The 17055-nt window shown below is 42.5% G+C and overlaps 1 protein-coding gene across 1 annotated transcript in view; it reads left to right on the top strand.

Moving 5' to 3' along the window:
* The window catches only part of LOC110167872 (growth hormone receptor-like), a 61516-nt gene extending 47902 nt beyond the window's left edge, over positions 1–13614 (top strand). The window contains exons 3-10 of the mRNA XM_055160017.1: positions 2947–3067; positions 3331–3500; positions 4408–4586; positions 5378–5522; positions 8713–8803; positions 9051–9120; positions 10719–10896; positions 12399–13614. Coding sequence (XP_055015992.1) covers positions 2947–3067; positions 3331–3500; positions 4408–4586; positions 5378–5522; positions 8713–8803; positions 9051–9120; positions 10719–10896; positions 12399–12937 — 1493 coding nt within the window. The 3' untranslated portion in view covers positions 12938–13614. The remainder of the gene's footprint in view (positions 1–2946; positions 3068–3330; positions 3501–4407; positions 4587–5377; positions 5523–8712; positions 8804–9050; positions 9121–10718; positions 10897–12398) is intronic.
* Positions 13615–17055: the final 3441 nt, after the last annotated feature.

The raw sequence follows: 17055 nt of genomic DNA, 5'->3' as shown, positions 1-17055 counted from the left end.
ACATTTGTTTGCTCTGCACAAGTGAATGTGTGTTTGTATTTTCAGTTTAATTCTATCACGATTTAAAACTAATAGTGTCTATAATGTTTCTTTAACTGTGCGGGGAGACGACGTTTGATTAGTTTTGTTCCGTTGATACGTGATACGTGACGTTCATAAGAGACCGAGACAAACGGCAAGTAGCTTCAGGACACATTTGTTTATGTTTTACAGAAACAAAACTTAAAACCACATGACTCATTTGCATAAACTATAAGCGCTGATAAAAACTGTTCTTTCCTTGTGTCGTTGATGTGGTTCATCTTCCTGTGGCCAGATCGGTTTGTCAAAGCCTGATCCCGTCAGATCTCAGGAGCTCAGCGGGGTCGGGTCTGGTCAGTATTTGGATATGAGACCAGAGGGAAAATCAGGAGCCACAGGAGGCGCCAGTCGCAAAAACTGTTGTTGTGTCCTTAGGCAAGACACTTCACCCACATTGCCTAGTATGAAAGTGGTGTGTGTGTGAGTGATGGCGGTGATTGGCTTGGCAGCCTTGCATCCGTCAGTCTGCCCCAGGCAGTGTTGGGGAGTAACAGATTACATGTACTGGAGTTACATAATCAGAGTACAAATGATGAGTAACTGTATTCAGTTACAGTTACTGTTTCAGTGAGTGGTAAATGGATTACAGTTACTTTGTTGAAATAAATGGATTACACGGCGGTATTTTCCTTTTTTCACATTTTGGGCTATATTCCCTTTTTTTTTTTTTTTTTTTTCTCGGTAATTCCACTCATTGCTGGAAACGAAACAAGGTCTAAACTAGATCTAAACCAGGTCTAAATCAGGACTAAAACTGGACTAAAACAGGATTTAACAGGACTAAATCATGCTGCATGGACCGTGTCTCTTCGTCTTCTATCAATAATATTTTTAATTTGGTTCAATAAAGTCTGGACTTTTTATTTTCTTTTAGCAAACAAAAATTCTTATGTGAAGATTTCCTCGTCTTTGTTTCTCTACAGCAAATCAAGTAATCCAAAGTATTCAGATTACATTACACACTTTAAGTAATTTAATGGATTATGTTATAAACTACATTTTGGTGTGTGTAATCTGTAATCTGTAGGGGATTACATTTTAAAAGTCACCTTCCCAACACTGGCCCCAGGGCAGCTGTAGCTACAATAGTAGTTTACCATCACAGGGTGTGGAGAAAAAGAATAATGAATCTATAAAATGTTCTGTAAAGCGTCTTTGTGACATATGTCTGTGAAAAGCGTTATATAATTAAAGATTTACTTACTGTCAGACTGAAGGACACGACTGAGTGGAACATGAGTTGCACTGTTGCACCCAGCGTGACCCCGTGTCCTAATTGAGATTCACAGTCAGATAAAACTCTCTCTTGCATCACTTCCTCCGAGGAACAGACAGGTGTCGTCTTTGACCTGAATTTAACGCAAAAAAAAAAAGTAAAACTGCAACAAATACAAAGAAGTATTTAGTAGGCAGTAAAATAAATGGTGTACATTAAAGTTACTGGTTAACATTCATTTACAACATAAAAACTCAAAGGGCTGGAAATGAGGAGAACAACAAAACACACGTGGACTGATTGACATTTATTGTGTTTATTAGTTGTTTTCCTTCTGCCCACCTGCTGGATAAATATATTATCAAAATCACAACTAGCGCCCTGTAGCAGGCTGGATGAACACAATATATAACAGTTTGAATACATGCGTGTTCTTCTGTGACAGAGGATGTGCTGATGATGGTGACTCTGTTCTGTGTGTGTCGCGTTGGAGATGGTTCGTGTGAAACTTTTCAGAGATTATAAATCTGCAGGTCCCAGATACAGACCAAAGTCGTACTAAAACATTTTGGTAATGGGTCCGGTCAAGCAGAAGTAAACAGCAAAGCTAAAAATTCAAGTTAATTCATCTGATATAAAAGTGTATTGAACAGATACATATGTACTCTAGTTTATCAAACTGTTGACCTTTTTTCTGTACCATTTTTGGTTCTAAAGTTCCATCCGTTTTAAACAGACCATGTATGAAACATGGAACAAAAAATATTTCCCAAATTTCACAGACCTGCAAATCATGTAAATAAATGGATGTATTTCATCATATCTTGTGTTATTCCATCTTTGAACTGTTGATGAAGGGACAGGATTTTTAAAAAAAATGTATTTAAAATGATAAAAATTTGCTTGGAAGGACTGACATATTTTATAGAAATAGTTTCCTTTCATTTTGAAGAAATATTAAAGTGTTTAGAAGAAAAAAATGACAAATGATGTAAAATCCTGCACCTTCTACTTGTTTGTACAATTTTCCCTCCGTTACTTTTCCCTCCGTTACCATGACCTTTCTTAATAAAAAATCTCATGAGTCAAAAAGTCAGAGGTTTTTCAACCTAATCTTGTACCATATGGTAGAAAACTATATGAAGCAAATATTCAAACCAGTTTGTTAAGGATATGTAAGTGAGAACCAAGAGTTATCACTGTTTGGATTTATTGACCAAAAAGTGCTGCATATTTCATTCCCTCCGTTACCGACATGAGTTTTTACATTTTTTTGTCTTGAACTTGAAAGAATATCACAGGTTTAACTTGACCCTGTTGGAGTGTAACTCTTTCCTACATTCTGATACTTTACTTATTTCAATAGTTCCTCTAGTTTCTGAATAAGAGACATTTGAATGTCAAAAATCTGACCCTGTTTCCCTCCGTTAACACTTGACTGGACCCTAATACGGTAATACCATATGCCCTGGTAAAATGCTGAGGTTTAATAGTATTAAAATTTGGATACCACCCAAGTTAGTTTGAAATAAATCTAACCTTGCATCGCATGATTCGTCGCGTGTTGAGGGACTATTTTAGGTTACACTGTACGTTTAAGATGTAGTGAAGTAAACGTCCTGACTCGTGCTCGTGCTTCTGTCCGTCAGTCCTGCCGCACATCGTGGACTGTTTCTCGGCGAACATGGAGACGCTTCGGTGCCGCTGGAGCAGTGGGACCTTCCACAACCTGTCTGAACCCGGGGCCCTCAGACTCTTCTACCTCAACAAGTGAGCACACACACACACACACACACACACACACACACATACACACACACACACACACACACACACACACACACACACACACACACACACACACACACACACACACACACACACACACACACACACACACACACACACACACACACACACACACATACACACACATACACACACATACACACACGCACACACACACACACACACATTACGTTCTCTCCACCTACAGTATGTCTGACTCTGAGCTTGTCGTTTTGTTTCTTCAGGCCGTCAGTGGTGGACTGGATCGAGTGTCCGGCGTACAGCACCAAACGGCCGGACGAGTGTTTCTTCAGTGAGGAGCACACCACAGTCTGGTACAACTACAGGGTCCAGCTCCGCTCCAGAGACCAGAACACGATCTACGACGAGCTCGTGTTCACCGTTTACGAGAAAGGTCAGGGATTCTCTTTAGGTCTGATGCACCAGCGCTTTTGTTACACTAAACACACCACAGTCCTGCACCGGGTCGGGTATCCGTGATGGTACCAGGACTGAATCGGGTTTAATGTTCCTGGAACCAGGCCAGGACTGAGACCGGGACTGAGACCGGGAACAGGTCCAGGACTGAGACCGGGACTGAGACCGGGAAACAGGTCCAGGACTGAGGCTAGGACTGAGACCAGAACCAGACCAGGAACAGGACCGGGACTGAGACCGGGACTGAGACCGGGACTGAGGCCGGGACTGAGACCGGACTGAGACTGAGGCCGGACTGAGACCAGGACTGAGACCAGAACCAGACCGGGATCAGGCCGGGACCAGACCAGAACTGAGACCAGGACTCAGACCAGGACAAGACCGGGACCAGACCAGGACTGAGACCGGGACCAGACCAGGAATGAGACCGAGGACTGAGACCAGGACCAGACTGGGAATGAGACCGGGACCAGACGGGGACTAAGACTGGGACTGAGACCGGGAACAGGACCAGGACTGGGACTGAGACCAGACCGGAACTGAGACCAGACCAGACTGGGACTGAGACCAGACCGGAACTGAGACCAGGACTGAGACCAGGAATGAGACCGGGACCAGACCAGGACTGAGAATGGATTAGTCCTGGTTCAGTTCATGATCCGTTTTTTCCATTTTTCATTTAAACACAAAATCGAAAACTGAAAAAACGAATCATTATCTGTTTTTTCATTTTGGTTTTGGAGACAAATAATGAAGAAAACTGTTATATTTAAATTGTCTTATTTTTGGTTTTATTTTAAAAAATGAACGACACACAGATTTAACATTTATTTAACAGTATCAAATGAAGTGAATCACGCTCGCTCCTGTGTCCTCTCCTGCAGTGCGTCCGGACCCGCCGCACAAACTGAGCTGGCAGGTCCTGAACAGAAGCGTGTCGGGGCAGTACTACGACACCGAGGTCAGGTGGAGCCCCCCGGAGTCTGCGGACGTCCAGTCGGGCTGGATGAAGCTGCAGTACCAGCTCCAGCACCGAGACGCGAGCTCCAGCGAGTGGAAGACCGTGAGTGTCCCAGACCCGACTGTGGCATGTTTAGGTCTGTCACGATAACACAGCAAAGAGAATACTGAAAACAAACCCCAAAAACTAATCCAAATGTACAATATTATTTAAAAAATTGACACTTTATTAATTAGAATGCATCGTTTGATAGTTTTAGTTCATAATTCAACCTTCAACTGCTCAAATTTGATCATTACGGAAGCCCTGAGAGACAAGAGGGGGAAAAAGAAAAAAAAAAGGAATTTTCTTTTTTGTTTTTGTTTTTTTTTTTAGAAAAAAGAGGCAGGTCATTTGGGCTGTAGTTTGCATTTTGTTTTTTTGTTTGATGGGAAAAAAGGCTCCTGAGTAAAAAAAGCTCATAAAATATGGATGTGGAGTAAGTAGGTAATTGGCATTTAGCTGTTGCAAATCTGCAACTCCTGCCTGGAGAGGGTTAATATATAAGTCGCACCAGAGAATAAGTCACAGAAAACACCCAAACCATGAAAAAATGTGCCACTTATAGTCTGAAAAATACGGTACTCTTACTTAATTTCTTGGACTATTACTTTGTTCTTCTATGTGATGTTTCTCTTACATGAGTGCAAATTTTGGCTGCTGTTCCACTTCTGATAAACACTCGACTCGCTCTTACGGTCGCCACAAAGTCTCGACAAAGAACAATACAATAAACAATAACCACTTGAGTAAAATGTCTCGTGTGTTGAAGCTCCTCCAGTGTGCGAGTGTGTGCGTGTGTGTGGCTGTGTGCGTGTGCTGTATTGACCCTGAGTGTGCCGTGTCCCCCTCAGAGGGACCTGGTGGACGGCACTCACTGCTCTGTGTTCGGGCTCCTCACGGGCGTCCAGTACGAGGTGCGTCTGCGCTGTAAGATGTCTGGGATGACGGAGTTCGGAGACTTCAGCGAGTCTATCTACATCTACACCCCGGCCACAGGTGAGACATGCCAAACTCGATCTCAGTACGATGAAGTCTACACTAGGGAGCATCTGAATGGAGTTGTTGTAATACTTAAAGCTGCTCTGTGTAATTTTTCTGGTGGAGAACTGTAAAATCTAATAAGTAGAGCTTACTGAAAAAAAATGTAGGAAACCGATTGCCTTGAAAATCTGACTAAAATGGACTGTGCAAAGTCAAGTCAAGTCATTTTATTTATATAACACATTTAAAACAACCGTAACAAGATGCACCAAAGTGTTTTACAGCATGAGACACGACGCAGTCAAACAATACACGCATCAAGAATCTCGGATTTCCGGTCTTTGCGCAATTCACACTGGGGAGGATTTTCCGAAAAAGTGAGCATCAAACCTCCATGTTTGTTTTCCCAGTGGGACGTGTCTATTGACAAAGTCGATCTTTTCAAGTCTTTTGAACCATATCACTTTTGTTTCTGGTTCTGATTTTGTCATATTTTAGTTTTGGGATTCGGACATTGTAATTGTGCAAACTCCATAAATGCAAAAGTGAATCAGATGTGTGTGACTCAAACCTCTGTTCAAACTGTTTCTCTTCCCAACGGAATTGAAAAATAGTGAAAGGTGAAGGTGATGGGCAGGATTGATCCACAGGAAGAACCAAAAAGGAAACATTTGTCTGTCTAAGAAATCATCCCGAGTTTACAGAAAAACATTTTGTATGTGGAGCGACAACAAAACAAAACCCTGATCCTTCGTTCAACCTCGGTTACGAATTTAAAAAGTCGACGCCAAAGTGAAAGTCTCCAACTGTTCACCAAGAAACACCTTCCACTGCAAAGAGACCAAGACGTGATGTTTCTGTAAAACCACAAGAACAAGAAAGTGCAGCTCAGTCTGTTTGTCTTCTGCTCCTCTACATTAACAAACGGGATTTTGCTTTGTTGTCGCTCCACATACAAAATGTTCTCTGCAAACACGGGATGATTTCTTAGTCAGTCAAATGTTTCCTTTTTCTTTCTTCCTGTGGATCAATCCTGCCCATCACCTTCACCTTTCACTATTTTTCAATTCCGTTGGGAAGAGAAACAGTTTGAACAGAGGTTTGAGTCACACACATCTGATTCACTTTTGCATTTATGGAGTTTGCACAATGACGATGTCCGAATCCCAAAACTAAAATATGACAAAATCAGAACCAGAAACAAAAGTGATATGGTTCAAAAGACTTGAAAAGATCGACTTTGTCAATAGACACATCCCACTGGGAAAACAAACATGGAGGTTTGATGTTCACTTTTTCAGAAAATCCTTCCCAGTGTGAATTGCGCGATGACCGGAAGTCTGAGATTCTTGATACGTGTATAACACAAATTTTAAATATTGCATAAAAGAAGCCATGCCAGACACAAGTTTGGTTGGAGACAGCATTGTTATTGTCGAATCTGCAAATACAAATGATAAAATATCTTGGCGTACATGTGCCTGATGTGGCCTGAGGGTGGCGCAAAAATTTAAACACCAGTGTAAACGAGTGATCCCACGGAGAAGCGGAACACCGGCTCACTCATGAGGCTGTGGACAGCGTAGACCACGAGGGTTTGCAAGCAGACGGCTTTCGAGTTTATTTAGGCGCAAACCGTCTGCCCGATCGTCTGAAGGGCAGTTCCAAAACAGAAACCCAGATCCCACTTCATCAACTTCACTGACAACTTCATGTCAGTGAAGTTGATGAAGTGGGATCTGCAGACCGAGCTGAGTCTGCTGTTTAAATGACGGGTCCTGTCGAGTCGATCAGCACCTTCTAGATGAGTGATTTTTTTGCTGTCGTTATCTGGTTTTAAGTTGGACCGTCCTTTTCTTTGCTCCTAAAACCGATACATATCTGATCTTTTGACATGTGACTTCAGTGTGAACAGTCAAAGTGCATTCATCCACCTACACGTTATCAACAAGACACAAACGTCACTATTCTGCGCTGAAGTAGGAGAAACTTGTTAATGAACTGAAGTGTCACTGAAGTGAAGCACATCACCACTCACCACTCTTGGCTCCGTCTCCACATCCACACGTTACTTTCAATGGACGTTGCTGCCGCTGTCCTACAAAACACCACGACCAAAAACCTCGTCCTTCTCCTTCTCAATCTCCTCCTTAAAACAAATAAGTTGTTCATGTTCTGGCTCCGGTACGAGAGGAACTTTAAAATCTCCAGGTGCTCGATGCTGCGTCCATGTTTGGACAACTTCTGTAAACACAGAGACGCTCGCTGTGGTTGACGTCGTCGTGTCTCCAGTGTCACATGTGGGACACTTTTGGGCCGTTTAATGTTCACACTGGAGTCACATACAAGTCACATTTAATTGGAAATGTGAACGACCTCGAAAAAACATCAGATTTCACAAAAAAATCGGAATTGAGCGTTAAGCCCTGCAGTCTGAACGTAGACTAAGTCTCTTAAATTCCATCCAAACGGTGTCCAAAAAGCTCTGGCAGAAAAATCAGTTTTTCTCAAATAACTTTAAAAATAATCCATTTAAGGCTGTGGTGTCAATGAAAGTTTAATTTAAATTTTGCTGTTCCACATCTTTTGGTACCAGTTTTATAATCTCCATCTTCTTAAGTTTCTAAGAGATGTAAATTTTGTCAACACAAAAATCAGAATTGATCATTAAACCCTGCAGTCTGAACGTAGCCTAAATGACAAATAATGTGCTTTTATGTGCTTTGCTCTGAAAGTTTCTGTTACTTCACCACAATCAATAAGACCGACAAACTCGTAGCTGTGAGTAAAGTAAACGAGCTGAATGCAAGTGAGCCCTGGTGTTAGATTTAACAGTGTGGGTCTGAACCTGCTTCACATATGTCCACAGTAAAGCATTAAAACTTGTCTATCTCCATGGAGACCGGTAAGAATTTTCACCGGGGCAAATTACAGGTCAGGTCTGTGGAGAGATGTTAAGAGCAATTAAAAACACCTCAGAGATAGATAAGTTAGATCCGACTGAATGCCGAGGACAAACAATAACGTCTTAATATAGACACGCTTATGCACCAGAAAAGTTACACAGCCCCCCTTATAACATGACATTAAAATATTATAAAACTATAATCATAATTATTTACATGCATGTCGTTCATCAGTGGACTTGTCAAGTTTCTATTGAATCTTAAGTCTTGAGGTTTTGTGGTGTTTTTGTTTCGCTCAGTCTCCCGTTTCCCGGTGGCGGCTCTGCTCGTGTTCGGGGCCCTGTGCCTCGTCGCCGTCCTCATAATGGTCTTCATCTCTCAGCAGGAAAAGTAAGAGCACGCCGCTAAACTAAACACTTCCAGGAGTTCAGATCACACAAATTCACAAGTTTTCACAATATTTTTCGTGTTCTCATTTATAGTTTTCATTTAATTAACTGTACTTTTTGTAACTATGGTATTGCTTTGCCAGGAATGTGTATTATTATTAGTTTTTTGTTTTTTTTTTTACATTTCCAGTCCTCATAAATATTCTTATTTTAAGTGATATATCTCTTTTTGTTATTTGTTTAAACAGGCTGATGGTTTTGCTGTTACCTCCTATTCCTGGTCCCAAAATTCGAGGGATTGACCCAGAATTGCTTAAGGTATTTGTCTATGAAATGGTGATGGTTTGTGATGTTACAAACACTACAGCCAACGTTATTATTGTAACTGGAGTCGACGGTTTGTGTCATTTATGTGCAGTGTTTGGAGTAACATGTTATAAAAGTAATGAATTACTGTGCTGCGTTGCTTTTTGCTGTAACGCAGTAATGTTCGGCATTACAGGGAAAAACTGTATAGTACATATGAGTCAATAACGCGCGTCACGATGCATTTTAACCTGGATTGAAGTGGTGGGTTTTTCGTTTTTCTTCATACAAATTTTCTAAAATCACCGTGATATCAGCAGCGGTGAAACGCCATCGTTACGGTTCTGAGTAACAGGACGGCCCGGAGATGCGCCCGCGTAGACCGTCGGGTGACTGCGGGCAAAAGGACCGACACAGAACTCCATGGTCCACGGGCTCAGGGTTCACTCAGGAACTAGAATTCAAGTCCTAGTCCAAGATTAGTCCTGGTTTAGTCCTGGTTCAGTCCTTGGTTCAGTCCTGGTTCAAACCCAGTTCAGCGCTGGTTTAGACCTGGTTTAGTCCTGGTTTGGTCCCGGTTCGGTCATGGTTTGGTCCTGGTTCAATCGTGGTTCAGTCCTGGTTTAGTCCTGGTTCAGTCCTTGGTTCAGTCCTGGGTTAGTCCTGGGTTAGTCTTGGTTCAGTCCTGGTTCAGTCCTGGTTTAGTCCTGGTTTGGTCCTGGTTCAGTCCTGGTTCAGTCCTGGTTTAGTCCTGGTTTAGTCCTGGTTTAGTCCTGGTTCAGTCCTCGGTTCAGTCCTGGTTCAGTCCTCGGTTCAGTCCTGGTTCAGTCCTGGTTTAGTCCTGGTTTAGTCCTGGTTTAGTCCTGGTTCAGTCCTCAGCTTAGTCCTGGTTCAGTCCTCGGTTCAGTCCTGGTTTAGTCCTGGTTTAGTCCTGGTTCAGTCCTCGGTTCAGTCCTGGTTTAGTCCTGGTTTAGTCCTGGTTTAGTCCTGGTTCAGTCCTCGGTTCAGTCCTCGGTTCAGTCCTGGTTTAGTCCTGGTTTACTCCTGGTTCAGTCCTGGTTTAGTCCTGGTTTAGTCCTGGTTTAGTCCTGGTTTAGTCCTGGTTTAGTCCTGGTTCAGTCCTCGGTTCAGTCCTGGTTTAGTCCTGGTTTAGTCCTGGTTTAGTCCTGGTTCAGTCCTCGGTTCAGTCCTGGTTTAGTCCTGGTTTAGTCCTGGTTTAGTCCTCCTGGTTCAGTCCTCGGTTCAGTCCTGGTTCAGTCCTGGTTCAGTCCTTGGTTCAGTCCTCAATTCAGTCCTGATTTAGTCCTGGCTTAGTCCTGGTTTAGTCCATATACGGCGCAAAAGTTCGGCATTTTCACTCGTTGATTTTTATTTGACGATGAGTGACAGTTATTTTGGTGAGAGTAAATAAATAAACACAGTAATATTGTAATGTAACGAACAGAAACATGTCATAAATAAATAACACATTACAGTTTTGAAATAACTTGCCCAACAGTGTTTACCAGGAACACTTCGATATATCGTGGATTTGAACTGACTACTTTCCAGTTTCTAGACAAAATGCTTAACCCTCTACACCTTTGCCCCCCTGTACGTTTTCCTTTCAGAAGGGGAAGCTGCGCGAGTTGCCGTCCATCTTGGGCACGTCCGAGCTGAGGCCGGAGCTGTACAGCGTTGACCCCTGGGTGGAGTTCATCGAGCTCGACATGGAGGAGACGGCTGACCCCCTGACCCACTGCCTGCTACCGGGCTCTCCATGTCAACACCGCTCCCCCGACTCGCCGGGTAGGTCCCTCTGTGCCCCCGACTAACCCCTGAGAGAGTCCAGAGTCCAATTTTACGCAACATATTTTTGTTGTTTTCAAAAAGTTAAAGGGACAGTTTGTAATTTTGGATGTAGGACCTAATTTCCTGAGTGTTGGAGACACTTTTTTAAATATTCCATCCAGTCCTTGTATTTGCAGAGGTCACTGGTGTTAGACTAGTGCATGTCAATGGTCATAGTTATTCACTAAAAGTCACTAAAAACAGTTTTACCGACTCAACAAAACACCCGAAGAAAATCAATTATTACACCAGACTGTCCATGTGAAAGTAAAGACTGGTTGTAAAAACAACGGGGAAAATCATTGGGACGACTCTTCCAGAGATTAGTACATCTACACCACCCTCTGTCTGAAGAGAGTGCGAGACCAACACCATCCTGCCCACCACCTGTTCCACCTGTTCACCTCAGGAAGAAGGTACAGGTCCATATGGCCCATAATCTGGACCCTCAGAACATCTAGACTGACCCACAGTCTGGGCCCCCCGCAGTAAACCACATCCAACCCCCACAATAACTGTGAACTGGACTTTCGCTGCAACAGAACATTTAAATACATTTAAATATATTTAAATACACATCTGTCTGGAATGTCCCTCGTCCCTGATGTCTCAGTTCTTTTGGTTGTTTTGTTGTGATTTGTTGATGTGCCTCTTTGCTGCTGCACTAGTTCTGTATTCTAATGTTCACATAGTGGCTGTAATGTTTACGTGGTGGTGTCATAGGGGTGGCTGCTCTATTATGCACTTTTTAAATATTATGTATGATGCTCTAATGCAGGGCTGTCAAACTCATTTTGTTCCGGGGGTCGTATCCAACCGACTTTGATCCCAAAGTGTCCGGATCAGAAAACTCATGTCATATAAACCCCAAAAATAACAATAAGTTCAAATATTTGTGCAGAGAAACACAAATCTATTACAGAAATCTTTTTTAATTGATGAACTCTTTCTTTTTCAAAATATTATAATATTATGAACAACCTGAAACTTTAAGAAAAATACAATTTCATCACAATGTTTTAACAGTAACTTATATGTAAATAGGAATAAGTAAATTTTTGTTGTAAAATCCTGCACTCGGCTCCACTTTTCTCATGTTGGACATTTTTCTGATGAGGGTGTCACGGTCGACAGTCAAAACGATCGTCCTTTAAGAGCGTTTGGAAAGAGACAAGTCTTCATTTGTGCTGCTCTGGTGGGAGGGGCCACGTACAGAGACGCTGGAGACGCTGCTGTGATAAACACCACAGAAAATTAACAAGATTTTAATAGAAAATATGATTAAATATTTTTGTAGAAAATCAGCCGAGGGCCAGATTAAAGGACTTGGAGGGCCGGATCTGGCCCCTGGGCCGTATGTTTGACACCTGTGCTCCAATGGAATTTTGTTGTTATTTTATAATGACAATGACAATAAAGGAATTGAATTGAAGCTGGTACTCATTCTTTTGTATTCCCAGGCTTCCGTGATGATGATTCCGGCCGGGCCAGCTGCTGCGACCCGGACCTCCACAGCGACAATGAGGGCTCACCTTTCCACCCAACCTGCCAAGAGGAACCACCCAGCCCTCCACCGGCCAGCCCCATCCCTCCACCGGCCAGCCCCATCCCTCCACCATCCACCGCCGACCCTCCGCCACCCCCCACCCCGCAGCAGGCCATGTACACCCAGGTGAGCGAGGTCAGGCTCTCGGGGAACGTGGTGCTGTCCCCCGAGGAGGAGCAGCTCTCCCCGGAGGAACCCCGCTCAAAGCACAAACCCGAGCTCAGCACCGCCGGTTACACGTCGGAACTCAACGCGGGGAAACCCAACACGGACGTGGAGACGGGTCAGGAGTCGGCGCCGGCGGCTGTTTCGCTGCCGCCGGCTCCCGCGTACACGGTGGTGGAGGGGGTGGACAGACACAACAGCCTCCTCCTCACCCCACACCTGCTCAGCTCCAAGGCCACGCCCGAGGGATACCTGACCCCAGACCTGTTTGGAGGAGTGTCATCGTAGAATCCTCCTCGGATATAAAGCGCTCACCCGTGATTATGAGGTAATAAAGGGAACTTAAAGAGCGTGTGGACGGACAGTTTGGAGCTATGCAAAATTAGAAGATTAAGGATTATGTCCCTCCTCTGAACACAATTCAACATCCACTGTGCTTTTTGTTGTCTGTTGTACAACATTTAATACTCATTTAATTTCAGAAGCACCCAGATTTAGATTCAGAAATGTTTTGGGGGTGTAATTACCATATTTTCTGCACTATAGGGCGCACTTAAAAGCCTTTTATTTCATCAAAAAACGAGTGCGCGCCTTAAAATCCAGACGCCTTATATATGAATTTATTGGGGTGTCGTGGCGTAGACTTGTGGGCAGAGCTTTGTACAGAATCTTACAGCTCAGGAGAGATCGCTAGATTACTCAAACATGCATGGATGTTTGAATAATCTAAACCTCTTTCCAAGAAGAATACACAAACAAAAATGAATTGCATCACTTTTTTCACTTACAGCAATTACCGTATTTTCCGCACTATAGGGCGCATTTAAAAGCCTTTTATTTCATCAAAAAACAACTGTACGCCTTATAATCCAGAGCTCCTTATATATGAATTTATTGTGGTGTGTTAGTATGACTTTAGTAAACTACAAAGCCGCTCCACTTGCAGCGTTACGGCTCCCGTAGTCAGGAGCATCAGGAGTAAAACAGACTGTGATTCCTTTTAATATCAAAATGCACCTGTCAAGAGACACGCTCACAACGCCCACTTTAAACTCAAGGCTGTTCTAAAGTGAAAGTGCGTTTAGCCGCGTGGGAGCAGTGGATGAGAGAAGGAGAACACATATTCACCAAGACAGAGAGACAGCGCCGAGCGACTTACGCCACGATCTGCCGACGGATCGTGGACGCCCGGGCTCAGGATCAGTATCAACTGTGGTCCGAGCTTTCACCAAGACCAGAATCATCACTGAACTGAACTCCAGGGAACAGTAACCACACTGACTCGGATCATGACGAGAGGGATGTGGACGTGTGGACGCCGGAATCACCCAACTGTTTGAACTATTATGAATTATTGTGAATACGACAACAATTTAGCGTCTCAGACAGAATTTTTTTTACACGTTACAACTGAACAAAGTTGAGAGTTATTGTGAACGCGTTAAAGTTTGACTGACTTATCCAACTGTTGCGTTTCGTTTAATGCGCCTTATAGTCCGGTGCGGTTTATATGTGAAAAAATTTCAAAAATAGACCATTCAGTGACAGTGCGCCTTATAATCCAGAGCCCCTGTAGTGCAGAAAATACGGTACTTCATAGTAGGACAAGCTTCTCTTTCTGTTGCCACTTTTTTTTTTACTTTCTGAAATGACTGATTCCATAGTTTACTAATACATCCACTATGCTCCTTTTAAAATGCATAGAAGTGTTACGGTTTTCACGTTTACTTAAGTTACAGGATCGGATATCAAAGGGAGGATTTGCAGTCTGTGTTCTTACGGTTTTAACAAAGCCGCTATAATCACGTCTAAACCTGTGTCGCCAGAGCCTTAACCTGCAGACAGAGACACGTCCAAGTTTGTCTCAGTCTCAGTTTATGTTCAGGACTCATGTGAAACTCCAGAATTCCCTCCCTGAGCTGAACTAGTGCAGGTTCTGGGGTTTAAGGAGAGACCGTTCAGATCAGAGAGGCGTTTTAGGTTTAAAGTCCGCGTACTAGTCGTTCTTTTGAATTTCAAATAAGAACGAAAAACAATAAAATGGGAAAACAGTTTGTTATTTCAATTTCTGTTTTAGTGTCAGTCAAAAAAACTTAATTGTGCCTATTTCATTTCTGATATTTTATTCTCTCTGGTTTATTTGCCCTGGAAGTTCTGCTGTGAGAAGGAGTTTTGTGGACAAACATGTCGTTGTTGTTGAACTCCATGATGAGAAACAGGATGCAGCGAGGTGATAAACTCTCCTTTGTTTAGGTGACACTGAACAACAACAAAACTTCAGGGGCAAATAAACTAGAGGGAATAAAATGTCAAAATTAAAATCCATGTGTCATTCGTTCATTTGTTTTTCAATATAAAACCAAAAATAAGAAAACAAAAAAAACAACGATTTTCTTCATTATTTGTCTCCAAAACCAAAATGAAAAAAACAAACAGATAATGATTTGGTTTTTCAGTTTTCGATTTTGTGTTTAAATGAAAAATGGAAAAAACGGATAAGGACCGTTTCCCGTTTAGGTGACTTAAACTGTGATGCCGGACTGAACCAGGACTGAACCAGGACTGAACCAGGACTGAACCAGGACTGAACCAGGACCGAACCAGGACTGAACAGTTTTCAGCCCTGGTCTGATCCCAGTCTCAGTCCCGGTCTCAGTCCTGGTCTCGGTCCCGGTCTTATTCCCAGTCTCAATCATGGTGTGGTCCTGGTCTCAGTCCCAGTCTCAGTCCTGGTCTCAGTTTTGATCTAGTCCCGGTCTCAGTCCCGGTCTGGTCCTGGACCTGGTTTAGTTCTGGTTTAGTCTGAAACAGGAAACGGTCGTTATTCTTTTTTTTTTTTTTTTCCCATTTTTCATTTAAACACAAAATCGAAAACTGAAAAAACGAATCATTATCTGTTTGTTTTTTTCATTTTGGTTTTGGAGACAAATAATGAAGAAAATAGTTGTTTTTTTGCATTCTTATTTTTTATTTTATGTTGAAAAACGAATGAACGAATGATACACCGAGACTCTTTTTTGACTAATAAACTTTAAATTAAATATTGGAAATAGAGGTCGAAATCAGTTTTTTTGTTTGACAACTAAAAATGGAAAAAGGAAAAAGGAAATAACAAACTGTTTTCCCATTTTATTGTTTTTCGTTCTTAATTGAACCACTGGACTTTAAACCAACTGGATTTCAGCAATTAAAAATATATCAACAATAATTACAACTGTTATGTGTTAAAGCTACATCTGATTTGAACACGTTTACGTCTAATCTGGAGACAGAGATGTTTATGAAAATCAAAATCTTACATAGAGTCTCTTTAAGTTATATTTTAGTCTCTCAAAGTGTTCCCGCTCTTAAATGAACAGTGTTTTTGTGACTCCTCTCTGTTCTGGCTCCGCTCTGTCCTTGGTGCGGGGAATAGAACATTCCCATGGGAATCTGAGGACACACCGACGAATCCGCCAAAACACGATCAAACACTTCCCTCTTGATTTGTCTTTCACCTCAGAGTGGGTTTGAAACAGCTGAAGTCTCCGACCCACTGACAGTGTTCTAGCGCCGAGCAGTGTTTTGAAGCAGTATTATTCCCCCAAACAAAACATCACTAAATATTTTTTAAGAAATAGTTTGGTGACGATGTACGAATGCACCTGTCCTTAAAAAGATCACATTTCCAGTGTTAAACAGTGTTAAAGGAAGTCATGACAATCAGTAAAAAGGGATAAAGCCTGTATCATTTTCAGACAAACTACAGAACTAACAGACAGTTATATGTGGTTAAATAGTGAAGTGCCAATACATGCATCACCAATTTCGGACGTCTGGTCATTGTGCAATCCATACTGGGAAGAATCCTCTGAAAAAGTGAGCATCAAACCTCGAAGTCTTTTAAACCATATCACTTTTGTTTCTGGTTCTGATATTGTCGTATTTTAGTTTTGGGATTCGGACATCGTAATTGTGCGGTTGTTGGATCCCAACAGCGGAAAACGGCTCGAGAAACGGGCTTCGGAAGTTTGCGAAGTCCATAGCTGCAAAAGTGAATCAGATGTGTGTGACTCAAACCTCCGTTCAAACTGTTTCTCTTCCCAACGGAATTGAAAAATAGTGAAAGGTGAAGGTGATGGGCAGGATTGATCCACAGGAAGAACCAAAAAGGAAACATTTGTCTGACTAAGAAATCATCCCGAGTTTACAGAGAACATTTTGTATGTGGAGCGACGACAAAACAAAATCCCGATCCCTCGTTCAACCTCGGTTACAAATTCGCCAAAGTGAAAGGCACCAACTGTTCACCAAGAAACACCTTCCAAGACCAAGACGTGATGTTTCTGTAAAACCACAAGAACAAGAAAGTGCAGCTCAGTCTGTTTGTCTTCTGCTCCATTAACAAACGGGATTTTGTTTTGTCG

The sequence above is a fragment of the Boleophthalmus pectinirostris genome, unplaced genomic scaffold, assembly GCF_026225935.1.
Source record: "Boleophthalmus pectinirostris isolate CB_2022bp ecotype Guang Dong unplaced genomic scaffold, ASM2622593v1 HiC_scaffold_2826, whole genome shotgun sequence".
Lineage (NCBI taxonomy): Eukaryota > Metazoa > Chordata > Actinopteri > Gobiiformes > Gobiidae > Boleophthalmus > Boleophthalmus pectinirostris.
Note: the sequence above shows the minus strand (reverse complement) of the source record. Positions and strands in the feature narration are given on the sequence as shown.